The sequence below is a fragment of the Antedon mediterranea genome, chromosome 9 (genome assembly GCF_964355755.1).
Source record: "Antedon mediterranea chromosome 9, ecAntMedi1.1, whole genome shotgun sequence".
Lineage (NCBI taxonomy): Eukaryota > Metazoa > Echinodermata > Crinoidea > Comatulida > Antedonidae > Antedon > Antedon mediterranea.
Genome location: NC_092678.1, coordinates 5,829,974 through 5,845,872, shown reverse-complemented (window position 1 = coordinate 5,845,872; position 15,899 = coordinate 5,829,974). Strand labels below are relative to the sequence as shown.

The following is a 15,899-nucleotide window of genomic DNA, read 5'->3' as shown; positions in this document are numbered from 1 at the left end:
ATTAATTCCAAATCACTCAATGATGCTAGAATAAATAAAATTGAAAGCGGATCATGTCAGATTTGAACCTACTCCAGTGGTAAAATGTGCCAGCATCTGAAACATAGACCAAAGTTTTAGTTAGTTTTCAATTGTTTTACTTATAATCTTCTAAGTATGCTTTCCACTATTATCACAGAAACTTAAAAATATTATAATATAATAATAATTCATACAACATATGTAAACATTTTTTTTATTTATACCTGTATATATATCAATAGATGACTTAAGTGTAAATTAAGAAGAAAAAAAAAGAAGAGAATAATTAATTAAAATTTAAAAAAAAATCCAAACATGTCTGTCCACTTCCTGTTGCAATGATTCTGTTGCCATGGTATTTTATGTTCTTTTTTTTCTAAATTTACAAACAATTTTATACCATGTGACTGTGCTATGCTTTTTCCTCTCGAAAATATTAAAAATTTAATTCTAACGCATGGTTTATTTTCGTTATTTTTCTGTTTCGTTTGAGCATAATCTACACATATTTGTATGTGTGGTACATATTTTTATTAAAACATATATAGCAAATACTTGCGACTAAAACAATATTATGGGAAATTTATAAGTGTTATATTTTACGATTATTACATAACATGTGATCGGGCCTTTTGCAATTTAATAATTTTACACATATTTTTAATTAAACAGAATTCTCCAGTTACGACAAAATGAAATCTTTGGTCGATTCATATTTCTATGTTCAAAAATATTTATAATATAATTTTTTTTTTAAATCATATCATGATTAAAAAAAAATATTTTTGATGTATAAGAAACCAGATATTTTATGTTAAATGTCTAATTTGATAAATGTAAATAAACGGTATGTTTTAAAAATTGCTATCTAATGAAAATAGGAATATAAACGTGCTATAAACTAATAGATATTTGGTGACACTGTTTAATGTAGTTATTAGCACAATGTTGTTGTTTATTATAGAATTAATGATTAATAGTTATTAGTGAAACTTTCTTTAATTCCTTAAACCAAATTAACTGGTCTGATCACATGTTGCACAAATTATATGTACTTAACTGTACTAGCTATAGGAATTCCCTATTTAATTACCTTAGTTCTGTAGAAGAAGGTAATCAACTTCTAAAATAAAATATAAAAAAAATCTGTCTGTAAATTAAACAAATAATTGTTTTCCTCCACAAACAAATTTATATTTATACAAATGATTTTAATGCAATGTTCCTTAATCTGCCAATTTCTCCAAACAATTACCCGTGTAACTTATAAATTTAAAAACAAAAGTATTTTACATACGCAATTAAATATGTCTTATTGTGAAAGAATTCAACATTTCAATATGTTCTATTATTACCAGCAATTTTCATTTTATCATGGTTGAAATAATGAAATGAATTATCACGTTAATATACTATATAGACAAAACCGCAATAAACTTCAGGTCAAATTATAGCGTACAGCAAGCTCCCATACGTATCAAACATGGATGTTATATTGTGTTTACGAGGATCGCGTAACATCATTCTGATGATAAATTCAAATCTAGGTCTTCCGAAATAATTAAGTCCTCATACAAAATAATATTATACTGAAATATTGAATCTTATCACGGTTGAGCGTATTTATACTTGGCTTATGTATTATACTTTTGCATTATGTGAGTAAGTGCCCCAAAATTAATCAATACCCATTCCTATTTGCACTGGGGAAATTATATGTGCAAGAACGTCATATGTCGCTTGTATTTTCTTACAATCTTACGTTTTTTGTTATATATTCTTCATGTGATGTGTGTTATACAATACTCGGCATGTTTTCTCTTTCTTGATATTCAATTACGCAGCTCTATAGAGAATACACACTGGTAAGCCATCTTATTTTCGGTCCATATATAATGTCATCGCTCTTTTTTTCGTTTAAGGGTCCTTCACACCTGCTCCGGTCCCGGTTCACGTCAGATTGCGTGTACAGCATTGGGAACCTTTCGTTTTCACAACGCACCATGCAGTTACGTGCATAACAAGTAAAAAGATTGGTTGCTAGCTGTGTGGAGCGTTGTGAAAACGAAAACATTGAGATGCGATTTTATTTGGCGGAGCCGGACTTGAACTGGACCGGAGCAGGTGTGAAAGACACTTTATTCCTGTCTTGTTATGCATGCGAGTATGTTATCTGTTCACGTTTCTCGTTCTCTAATCACCAATGCGGCGCAACACAATTGTCACCATTAAACACGCTTTCTTTATTATTTTTGGGGTATTTTATTTTTTGCTGATTTTCAGGAGAATTTTATATAGTATGATATAGTTTTTACTGTATTAGGGAAACCTAAGCGTTTGAAATTATACTTTTTATGATGAGATTGTTTTTTTTTGTGGTTTAAATATGTGTTTTAAATTTGCAGCCTCTTGTTTGGTTTTTATAAGGCACCATTTAATGTCGAATTAGTTAATTTATTTACATAACGTTGCAGCATTTTATATGCTAAAAGATCTTGGTTGGCATTTTGTGTTTAGTATTTCTGTGAATTTGTTTATTATTGAATTGTGTGTGTATTATTTGCATGCAGGTGTCATTATTAGCTGTTTTTTAATGTTCTTGTGTGATGGCGTTAAAGACTTGATTGTATAAAATGAATTCTATGTGTGTAGATGATACGGGACATGGTTGGTGCAGCGGTGTTTCGTATATGTGTGGTATCGTATATCCATGCAACACTAACGATTATGTGCTAACATGCAAACAATAAATATAATTTGGTGCTAAATACGCAAATGGTATGCGTTTCCATTAACTTAGTGGTGGGATAAGAAATAACAGCTATTTGACGTATGTTATATTATGAAATGATTTTAGGCGATTGTTCAATTCTGTATAGATATAAGATAAATACCACATTTTTATAGCACCATTGACTGAACAGGTTCAAATGTGCTTTCTCTAAACTTAATGGCAATCAGAAAAAAATCTAGTTCTCTTGAATATTTTATTAGTTTAATTTGAAATTTAGTAATTCTTGCACATTTCAAATGGAAATAGAAGTAATATAAGAACAAAAACTGCAATTCCCTGGGAACAGGATCTTGTTCAGGAAAACCGCAAGAGTGTTTTGGAATCCATGTTTAGTTCCTTCGGGATTGGTAGAGATGAGTATCGGCATGCCGTCCTTGTTAAAATGCCATTAAGCTTAAAGCTAACATTATTATACAATCACATCAAATATGCATTAAATCTAAGGTTATGAAAATGTAATTTGGTTAATCCATTAACAAGTGAAGATCAGATCTTTATTTTGCAAACAATCATTGTTCAAATTTAATTGCCAATGATGGACTGTTATTCAGTTATGAAACAAAAAGTGGGCTTGGGATGAAGTGAGTAGTGCTTAGGATGAAAGGAGTGGGGCTTGAGATGAAGGCAGTGGGGCTAGAGATGAAGGCAGTGGGGCTTGAGATGAAAGGAGTGGGGCTTGAGATGAAGGCAGTGGGGCTTGAGATGAAAGGAGTGGGGCTTGAGATGAAGGCAGTGGGGCTTGAGATAAAAGGAGTGGGGCTTGAGATGAAGGCAGTGGGGCTTGAGATGAAAGGAGTTGGGCTAGAGATGAAGGCAGTGGGGCTTGAGATGAAAGGAGTTGGGCTAGAGATGAAGGCAGTGGAGCTTGGAATGAGTAGTATCAAGGGCATACGGCTTGGAATGATGTAAGAATCGGACTTGGAATGGAGTACCAAGATTAGAATGAAGTACCAAGAGAGTAGGGCTTGGAATGATGTGGGAATAGGACTTGGAATGGGTGGAGCTTGGAATGAAGTACCAAGAGATTAGAGATGATGTAGTATCACGGAAATAGGACTGATATGGATGTGGAGATTTGGCTTGGAATTAAGTAGTATTATAGGGGATAGGACTTGGAATGATGTTGAAATATGACTTGGAATGAAGTGGGGGATAGGACTTGGAATGAAGTAGGAACAGATTGGAGCTTGGAATAAAGTTCCAAAAAAAGATGAATTAATGAAGATTGTGGGGTTTTTGGTTTATTCCAAAATTGCTAGAGATTGACTTCTTTGTTATTACTTTCTATGAATGGATGATTAATTGGGAACATGAACGCTAGTTGGTCATACCCAGCAATGTTTAGATTTTATGATCCTTTGAAAAAACACCTCGGCAAGAAAATCATGGTGTGTGGCAGGATTGTGTGTTTATTGTTCAACGGTTTTGAGTAGCTGTTGTTATTAATGTTGTTATTCATATTATTTGAAAATCAGGAGATTAAATTATTAACACGTGTGTCCAAGAAAAATGTAGTAGAGTGGGTGACATAATAATTACAGGTATGAATTATTACTTAGAGTTATTGATGTCCAGTAAGAAACAAAACACCACTGAATTATGTGCGTCTAAAATAAATCACCAGTCTTTATTTAAAATTTAATAGTCCAAGATGATTTATTCAATGAAGGGCATGTCAATTTTCTTTCTTTATGCCGTTTTGTTTATGGTTCTTCTGTTTTATGTTTTTTTAAGTGTATACTTAAACATACTAGAAACAGTATAGTATTATACCCATCATGCACATAGAAAAATAAAATAACTTCACTTTTGCACATAGGATTCATATACAAATATTATTTCTATACTGCACTGCTGATTGGTATATAAGTCCACTGTCGTTCAAAACCTCATTTGCATATTTTCTGGTCAAAATAATTTTTTAGATTTACGCATAGATTTCTTAATTCTTGGTAAAACTCGACAAGAGTTTTATAATTGATTGATGGCGCTATTATTTTAATTTTATTTTATTCATTTCGGCAATAAACATAAAATAATAATTACAACAAAAAAACAAAAAACATAGAAATATATATATATATATATATATGAAAAACAGACACGAGGCTGAGGAAAGACAAAAGCATTAAACAAAACGCTGTCACCGGTAAGGTGTGTCTCTCCAACAATGTGGTAAATATATTTGTAGTCAACCTCGGTTTGACTAGAAACTGGCAATTTGTATTGGGTACTCATAGCAGAGTGCAACGCCTAACAAAGATCACCGTACCGAGTTCTTTAACGTGCACTTTGGAGGACAAAGCTATTAATAGTATTTGTACCTTGCATAAGGATATAATCAATATGGCACCAATAGGTTCAAACTCTTTCACATGATCTCTGTAATACTATTACACCATGAAGAGATGTTGTAAAGATATTTTGAGGTGTAGTTCTCCCTTTGGAAAAAAATTTGAAGCATATTGTCTACTATGAATGTTTTACTTGAGGCTTTTAGTAACATTTAATCATATTACAATTTAGCTATTTGTGTGGGTGTAGTCCTGAAGGCAATACAAATTCCATAGTTTAGAATTTTGGAATTTATGAGTTTAGAATTGCATGTATGTAGCACTGAAACAACAAAAAAATAGTTTATTAAATATAAAGACAATCTAACAAGACACTGAGCTTGCCTTGCCAAGATAAGAACTCTTTAACAGTCCTTTGATCTTATGTCTGGCTGCGACAAATACCAACAGTACTGTACTATCTACATATTCTTTGTGGCGTGCAGTGTCTGTTAAGGGGCATGGAACTGCTCGTGTCACAGCCACAGATAAAACCTTTGATCCCCGGAGCTCAGCATCCTGTTGTTAGACTGCCTTGCTCCAATGGAACTGTTGTTTCTCCTATTCCTTTTTCTACAAGTTCTGCTCTGCGAGAGAGTTCTCGAAAGAGGAGACAACCTGATGCCATACCAGTTTCGCAAGAATTGGCCATTTGTAGTGATTTATAGTGCCTGAAATAAGTGCTTTCTTTAGTGTGTCTTAGAGTTCTGCCTATCGAAGCTTGGTTGTTAGTACAAGGCCTTGATGCTAGTAACTACTTGTTTCAAGAGTTCGGTATCAGCTAGTACTGTATTTATAGACATTATAGGCATATGTATCTTATCACATGTCTATCGCATATTATAGTATTAAAGAAAATCTGAATTTAATACTAACTTGTCCTGTCACAAACTCTGACAGTAACTTCAAAGAAATAGCAGATAAAACGAAAATTCAGTTTGATATATTAAGTCTGATATCAAATTTGTTTATTATAAATGTAGAAGAATGACAAGAACTTTCTTTATAGGAGATTTTTGGACAGTTTTTGTAAAACAGTCGTTTTGTGATAGCTGACATTGTTTCCTTCGGGACCTGTCAAAGTTTTCCCTTAAAAGGGGTGTTCTTTAATAGCGGTGTCCTCGGAATAAGTGTTACCTGTAGTGTTAAAACATCTATTTTTTCCTTGTTGTTTCACAGGAAAGTGTCCTCTGAATAGGTGCATTCACTAAATTGGGGTTCCCCAAATGAGTTGTTTTACTGTATTTTGTTTTTATACCCACAGCAACCTTTCCTAGACTGAAATACCACACTTGCTGTGCAATTTTTATAAACTTAATATTATACTTATAGATCACTGTATGTCAAAGTTCAAATGAGGATGTTTTTATAAAATATGTAGCTGTTTTCATATTCTCAAAAGCTTTGCACATTTTGTTTATGATTACCAAGTAAATATAATATATAAAATAATCAAAGATAAAACTGTAGGTTTAGATAGATATTATGTCAGTATTATTAGAATTGATAACGTCGATGGTTATTAGTATTACCATGGTAACAATATTGCATACAAATCGTTAAGAAAAAAATGTGATTTATTGTATGATCTCGTGGATATTTTTATAGTGGTCTGAAATAATATCAGTGACGATTTGGTTATTGTTGGCTAACACGTTTGATTGAAATGTTTGTTTTGTATCCTTGAGTGATTTTGTTGTGTTTTTTTTTGCTTGTTTTACATTAGTTGTTATTTCGTGGCATGTACTGTATTTAAATGACGCCAGGAACAATTTTGTTTACAGATTTTACTTGGAAAACAAGTTATGATATATAAATGGTTTTTTTTTGTTCATTCAAGGATTTCCTATGTTTTCAAAAATTTTTTGTGTATTTTTGTATTTCATGAATTGTTTGGTTGTCTATGTTGTCATTTCTAAAAGTAGAATTGATTTGATTAATACTGATCACGTATTTGTTTATTGATTGATTGATTACTTTGTAATTAATTATTGATTGGTTCATGACTAGTAGAAAAATTAAGTTTTTAAAAGTTTATTGATGGCAGGAAAATAATGGTAAAAATAAAAGAAGAGCAATGACAAAAGTCTTCGAAAGGTGCCAAAAAACATTCCTTGGACAATTACCAGGGGTGAATTCAAAAGAGGGTTAGGGGGTGGGGGGATGGCAGCGCGGTGAGAGACATGTTTCCACATTGATGAATTTAATTTTAAAAATTGAAATTATGTACTTTTATAATGGTCATCCCAGCGTTGTTTTGAATTTCTCTCTCTGGTAACTGTACTGCGAGTTACGCGTGTACGTTAGCGCGAGAATTATCTGCCTTTAACCGCATGACTTCATATCTCCTAACTTAATATTAATATTTTATTTTATATTTTGAAATTAATAATTTAACCTTTTATACACTTACACCAACTGGACACACAGTACTTAGCTGCTAACCCTATGTAGAACCGAAACCTGTACTACTGATACGCTAGTTTGTAGTGTTGAATGCTCTTGTTGTTAACATACGCTGCCTAATTTATGCAATTAATTTAAATGTTTTTCATTTCAGATTTTTGAACTATATTTGTTGTTAATTTTGTTATAGATTTAGAATTTTTCATTAAAATAATTAAAACCACAGTAGAACCGCTCTTTCTTCATTCAGGGGACACCCCCATTAAGGGGACACCCCCATTAAGGGGACACCCTATTAAGGAGACACTTTTCAATATGTTTTAACGAGCAAACCTTTGTTGGGTCCCAAAGGTGTCCTCTTAATAGGAGTTCTAATGTGGATATATATTTATCAAATAAAAAAAATGATAATACAATATCACTTATGTATAGTATGGATAATTTACCACTAATAACATATAGGTTTGCCTCTAATTAAAGGCCTTACTTAGTTAAATTTCTTTTAACTCATTCTTAGTGACTCTAATAAGAGACCAAAATGCTAATATCACTAAAATTCTAGTACTAAAATGGTCTTTAATTGGAGGAGGAACTATTTTGTGGTTTATTGTTTAATTATAATGCAAGGGATGCATGTTTATCTAATACATTAGAACAGTAACTAATTTACATAAATTAAGCAAATTAATTTTGTAGACGCAATACAATCATCACATTACTGACGCATAAATTTGAATATATTTTATACGATTTTTTGTTCTTAAATAGTAACAAAAATAATATACTAATTTAAAAAATGCATATATATATATATTTAATATTTGATGTATTCCCATAAAAAGAATATTTAAATTGTGATTATATATAATAATGTTTATTAATAGTTTTGTTTTCTTTCTGGGTACATTTCATCATTTGAAAATTGTATAGATTATCTAAAAACTGAATTTTTAATTATTAATTTAAATAATTAATTTACTAATAGTTTTTCTTCTGTGGACATGACATCTTTTGAGCATAAAAATATTCTTATACAAACACTATTATAAAAATGATTTGAGAATATGTATATAAAAATTAAGACAAGACAATGCAGAATGGTACATGTATTATGTAAATAATATGATTGAATTCTGATCAAGTTGAAAGAAAAGCCTTAAGTTGAAGATATTCATCAAATCAATAAATATATGATGTATTTCTTCTTCCCTATTCTCTGTCAAAATTCTATTTTCTGAATCTATTGATTTTAATATGATACACACGGTACCTCTTATCTTTTTGATAAATGCAATTATTTGTATGGATAGATTGTCTCTCTTAACTTTAAATTCCCGACTCAATAACAACAAAAAAACAAATTCAATTCACTGTAATTATAAATAATTTATTAACTTTCCATAATAAAATCCAACAGAAATTGACAATTTACAAATGATATGTCAAAAATCAAATTGATTCTAAAATAAAACTAAAATATAACTACAATATTTTGTTTTTGCTTTAATGGAATGATAATTATATTTTTTGGAGCCTATTTCTACTGAAAAAAAAAACAATTTACAGATTATTAACCACAAATTATTTACATTGAATCTAATGTAGAAACTCCTATTTGGGAACACATTGATTTTTTCTGAAGGTGTGTCCCCTTAATAGTGGTGCTCTACTGTGTAGACAAAATATATAACACATTTATTTCTCAAACACCCAATTGAGTTTTTTCTATTTTGAAATCAAAAGGAAAAGTCTAAATTGAATTGCATACAAAATTATTGATGAAAAAATGGTAATAAAAACATATAAATTAAATTTTTAATTAATCAATATTTTTCTAATTTTTAAAGTAATCGACGATTTATCTTTAAAGATGTTAATATTGCTATTATAATGCTCTTTTGAAAGCAAAGGAAATTTGTGCTCAAAAGATTATTAATGTCGCTCATTTAGGTGCCATAGATTTGGTCAGACAATCATTCCCGCACTCCATCATTTAAATTTTACTTTATTTATTCTATTTGTGAATTATAAAATCAATTATTTAATTTTTACTTTAATTTACTTAAATCCTTTCTGTAGATTACAATAATATGTCATTTTCATTTATTAAAGTTCAATTTTTATTCATTTAATTTTGAATTTTATAACAATAGATTTCTCAAAATTTAAATATAATTTTCAAACGTTGAATTGATACACTTGATAATTCTTTTTATAAAATCTTAGATCGGGTAAATTTAAAATGAAAAATATTTGAATGCTTGATTTATAATTAGTAGTCTCTTAGACTATCGGACAATAACAATCCATCAATTCATTATTCATAATGGATTTAAATGTATTTGTCCATTTTATTAAAATAGTAGCTCTTAAATTTTTCTTTTTAAAATAGTAATTTAATGTTTTTTGAATAGTTTTTTTGTCTAATGTTTCATAAATTAAACGTTATTCATTCTTGTTTAATCATAAAATAAAAGTAATTAAATAATTTAAATTTTGTTTTCTTCTTTTAATGATCTTTCTCAAATAGTTTTTTAAATTGTTAGATCTGTCCTGACTTAAAAAATACAGTAGAACTCCTTGGGGTTTTATGTTGGGGTAACCCTATCATTTCCTCTTGTTAGTTTCATGAGAAAGTTTCCTCTTAATAGAAGTGTTTGTATAGTAGATTTAATTGTTTACCAGTATAATCTTATTTATATTTGCACATTTATATGTATTTTATTTCAAATTTATTAATATAATTAATAATAAATAGTTTTCATTTTTAATTTATTATAATTAATCAGCAACAATTTGATTCTTATTTCTTCTAGAACGCACAAACCAACGCAACCAAATTTGGACCTGACAAATGCCCTCGTTTAAAGAAACGCGATACAGAGATTCTCTTGTCTGTGGACACAAAACGACCCATTGAGGTTGTGGCGCAGAACTTGCCTATGCTTGAGGTAACTGAGGTGTTTTTTTCTTTTTTTTCTAAATATCAAAATATTTGTATCATTACTAACACAAAATACTGAAATATTTAATTTTCCAACTGAGATTCTTCTGTTGAAATAGTGGCACTCTACATTTAGACCACATATTTCTTTGTTTAATTATTCCTACGTTCAAATTACACTATTTTTATTTTATTTTTTCATAATATTTTTCATAATATTTTTCACAATATGCAAGAAATACTTATTAGTCCATATGGTCCATGTTTTGTAGAGTTTAAAGTAGCACCTTTTCATTAGCCTCTGGACATGGCGTTACCCTATGGAAAAAATGTTATGTTAGAAATTCTAATTGTCTGCACTTTTAAATAATAAATTGCTGCTAAATACCTGATTAATATGATGATTTGTTCAGACTGGCCAAGAGGGATATGAATGTGTTATAGGTGAAGAAGTTGTAAGAGCAGAAGTTATGGTCAATAATACCATTAGATGCGAACCAAAACAGGTAGGCCTATGAACATTTTATTTACCATGTTTTATTTAAAATCATAATATAAAATGCTTATATTTTAAACCTATTTTACAGTCGACATTGAGTTGCCGCCAGTTGCGTCAATTTCAGTGGACGACAACTTTGGACAAATGACCTAATGCATGATTTACCTAAGCTGTAGCCGTAGGTGTCGTAAATATTGCGTTTTGACACCGAGCCAATAGGCCTACTTTCTGTCACGTACAGGATTTGTTACATGCTTGTGTTGTACCCACAGTGATTCTAAGGTCACAAGTTTCTAATTCAGTTCCAAATGTCCTAATTTTTAGACTTTTAAGCTGGAATTATTACATAAAATTCAATTTGTATATGACAGTTGACCTGCATTCCTTCTGCAAACACTCGGACTTTAAGTGTTATAATTACATTCACTACTTCTGTCATATTTTCAATCTATGTTTATGATCATTTACCGAGCACTAAGTGCTCTGTGAGAACCGGAAAATCTGCTAATTGCATTTAATGCGACGTTTCTGATTTTCCTCGAAATCGTGGAAAATAAACACAATCTCAAGGATAAATAAGCGTAACATAAAAAAACATTTTACATATTATCGGATTGAAAAAATTGGAACATATCACGTACAATGTAAATATTGAAATAGATTTGTAATTTTAATTTATCCATTTATAAAATAATTTGTTATTGGGAAAATTGGAACATATCGCATACAATGTAAATATTGAATTTGTATTTTAAATATATATTCATTTGTCAAATATTTTATAAATTAAACTTATCGCATATAATGCAATGCATATATAATGTGTAAATATATGTGTATTATTAATAAAATAGAAATATTTAATAAATTTAATAACATCATGCATTAGAATTTGTTTTATAATTAACTTTATTTAACTTTACCTAGTTAAAGATTTTAAAAGTCATAAATATTTCAGTAAATTTTTATATCGTTTTCCCAGATTGATAATTCGAAAAGTACATATAAATGCTTATGCTTTAATAATGTATTAAAATAACAATGCATTTAACATACTGTGTGTGTCTCACGTACATAACTCGTTAAAAAGTATGCTGGAAAAGCGTAATTAAAGTAGTTATCTGTCATTAAGTGTGAATTAAAACATTCACGTGTTAACTCGCATTGTTCAAAAGTCACTGGAGCATGTCCATGGTTATGTTTGTTGGAATTGCCAGTGGAGAAATCAATGTTTTACAGTCGGAACATCGCATGTCGAGTTTTAATCAGGTTTTATAATTGCTGTCTTGTGCTCAACAATGATAATGCAATTACTTCAATATAAGTGGCAATTTGTAATAGTTTGTGAATTATAGGTGTATAGTTGAAAAGTTTAATCTTCCCTCATCTAGAAAATTCCCCTTTGCCCTTCCTAGATGGTTTTCAAATGTAGCTTCCCAGTGCAATTCCTGTCAACATTGTTTAAGAATATTCCTTAAAAAATGAATTTATTTTCTGTGTGAAACTTTTGCGTAAACTGCATTAACATGCATAGAAACGGTTTGTACTACATGGGCTTTTCTGTTTGTTTTAATAGTATTCGTATTCCGACCAAGAACAAGAGAAGCCTATTGTACTGAAAGTTCGCTGGAATGGCAACTTCATGATTGACAATCCTGACAAGGTGACAGGTAAGTAAAAAAACGATTACAGGCGTGTACACCTCCAACACATGTCTTCAGTCAAATCTGTCGTAAGATAATAAGGGAGTTGCCAACTGCATAATGTCATGTTGTAATGATAAGGGAATCTAGCTTGTGAGAGGAATAGGTTCGAGATGTGCTATATTGATTGTAACCTTAAGGCAAGATGCTTTAATCTCATTGCCTCGTCCTCCAGATGGGACGTAAATCTGATGTACATACAATGCACAATAATGAACTTGGTACACTATTAAAAAAAGTGATTGTCTCCCGGTTTACTGATCATAGTAGGTGCTGAACTGTGGCTGTTGTGAGCCGTATGGGGTCTAAACCAAATGTCCTTAACTGAATTATAATACATTTTCAATGTATTCTGTAATAGGTTCAACTTCATACCCTAGTAAGGTGTGTCTACACTATCAAACTATGTGACAAAAAATGTGGACACGATGACATCATATGACTCTCCATATTTGGGAAAACTTTTTTAGACTAGTGTAGACAAAGCTTAAGAATACCTGCGAATTTATGTTTCTTATAAATCTTAAATCTAGTCACTCTCTACAAGTGTGATGTTAACCGGACCACCTGCGGCAAGTGCTTGCTGGCCGATAGTAAATATGAATGCGGCTGGTGCAATCAGGTCATGTGTCGGTATAAGGATCATTGCCAAAATGGCGCTCCATTCTTGAATGGCAATGTTGTTTGTCCTAATCCGAAGATAATAAGTGTAAGTTGTATACTTCTGTTAATAACCATTATTTTGTTATGATTTGTAAAATATACAATATAATTTTCTATTTATTATGAGGTATATTCTACAAAAAACTATATTTTGTTTTAATCAGTTAAATTTTGTAAACGAATTTTGTACCAACACAAGTAAAGACATTAATAGTATAGATACATATTTTTATATGCTCACATTTTTTCAAGAATTTATAACTAAAAAGAATAATTTAATATTAAAATATAATTTGATTTCAGTTTTTAGGATGACAAGACATGTTTAAATCTCATAAATCTAAAAATAGTCACCATAAAAAAAAGATATTTTATAACTAATTACAAATGTGCATGGCAAAACTCAAACTACTTAAATGTTCTTGAGATGATGTGTGTGAAAGTGATTGTAAACACGTCTTGCACGGTAGTAACACGTCCGTTGGTGTACGTGCTGTATCGTGGAGAAGCCACTGCGACAGCCTGTGTAAATATTGTAATGTCATTATTCAACTTGTCACATATATGTTTGCTAGCCATGTAAATATTAGCGCAATACAAACACACTTTTAATTATCTGTGTGTCAGTGTCTGGAAATTGGAAATTATAAGCATGTTAATATCTCTTTAAACGCAATGTTTGCTTAATTGTTTTTATTGTAGTAGAAAATGAAATAATAATAATGATATACATACAAACTTAGCAGGGTTGTTCTCTGAATAGGAGTAGGCCTTAATGTTAATTATATATTGCCTCTTGTTCACTTTGATAGTTGTATCCTCTGAATAGGGGTTGGTCTTTAGTGTTAAATCATATTGCCTCGTATATTTCATTGGAAACTGTCCACATGAGATGTCCATTGATTGTCCATTGATATCATTACTACCACCACCACTGCCACCAACATTACTACCACCACCACCACTGCCACCAACATTACTACCACCAACAACAACAACAACATTACTACCACTGCCACCAACATTACTACCAACAACAACATTACTAGCAACACCAACAACATTACTACCACCGCCACTGCCACCAACATTACTACCACTAACAACATTACTACCACCATCACCAACATTACTACCACCACCACCAACATTACTACCACCACCACCAACATTACTACCACCACCACTGCCACCAACATTACTACCACCTCCACCACCATTACTACCACCAACCACCACCAATATTACTTCCACCAACCACCACCAATATTACTACCACCAACCACCACCAACATTACTACCACCAACCACCACCAACATTACTACCACCACCACCAAAATTACTACCACTAACCACCACCAATATTACTTCCACCAACCACCACCAACATTACTACCACCAACCACCACCAATATTACTTCAACCAACCACCACCAACATTACTTCAACCAACCACCACCAACATTACTACCATCACCAACAACATTATTACCATCATCACCAACAACATTATTACCACCAACAACAACATTATTACCATCACCAACAACATTATTACCACCACCAACAACATTATTACCACCACCAGCAACATTATTACCACCACCAACAACATTACTACCACCACCAACAACATTACTACCATCACCCACCACCAACATTACCCTCACAAACAACATTGTTACCACCACCACCAACATTATTACCACCACCAACAACATTACTACCATCACCAATAACATTACTACCATCACCAATAACATTACTACCACCACCAACAACATTAATACCACTACTAACATTACTACCAACAGCATACCGGCATCAATAACCATTACCACCAGTTCAATTTTTAAACGCTTTTTCATTAAGTATTCCTAATCCAATGATATATTTGTCATCTACAGTTCAGCCCTCTGAAAGGACCTATAAAAGGAGGTACTCAGTTGATCATCAAAGGAGAGAACCTTGGTCTAGCGTTCAACGACACGGAAAGCATCATGGTTGATAACGTCAACTGCGTGACGGAAGAGGAAGGATACATTCCATCAGAACAGTAAGTATTGATCAAAGAAAAGATATTTTTAGGTTGCGAGAAATAATAAATGTTATATGTGAACAGTATGGTATAAACCTTTAAGGGAACACCTAGAATGAAGTGTCTCTTGACCCTGAATAGTGATTGTCTAGCATATTATTGAGTAGATATAACAAATTATTTTATAATCTATTATTATATTATCTTATAAACTAAGTCTTAGGAAGTGGAGTTGAAAGAGTCGTGAATTACTACCCTGGCCATGTCAGGATTGAACCCTGTATTGGAAGGCAAGCATGTTAACCACCAAGCTTCACTACTAGATTAGATTGTAATTCTTTACATTAAATATTGTTCCTTCGTGTTTTCAGGTTGCAATGCACACTGAGTAGCACACCTACAAGGCTGAGTAGCTGGGTCAAAGTTAAGATCAGTAAAGAGTCAACGACCTATTCTGCCACGTCAGAAGAAAAGTATAGTTTTGTTGTAAGTATAAG

General features: G+C 31.4%; 1 protein-coding gene across 1 annotated transcript in view; it reads left to right on the top strand.

The window, feature by feature from the left end:
- LOC140058984 (plexin-A4-like) overlaps positions 1-15,899 on the top strand; it is a 106,680-nt gene that overhangs the window by 78,574 nt on the left and 12,207 nt on the right. Inside the window, exons 9-15 of the mRNA XM_072104776.1 lie at positions 1,866-1,886; positions 10,371-10,505; positions 10,912-11,004; positions 12,574-12,667; positions 13,234-13,409; positions 15,272-15,420; positions 15,774-15,888. Coding sequence (XP_071960877.1) covers positions 1,866-1,886; positions 10,371-10,505; positions 10,912-11,004; positions 12,574-12,667; positions 13,234-13,409; positions 15,272-15,420; positions 15,774-15,888 — 783 coding nt within the window. The remainder of the gene's footprint in view (positions 1-1,865; positions 1,887-10,370; positions 10,506-10,911; positions 11,005-12,573; positions 12,668-13,233; positions 13,410-15,271; positions 15,421-15,773; positions 15,889-15,899) is intronic.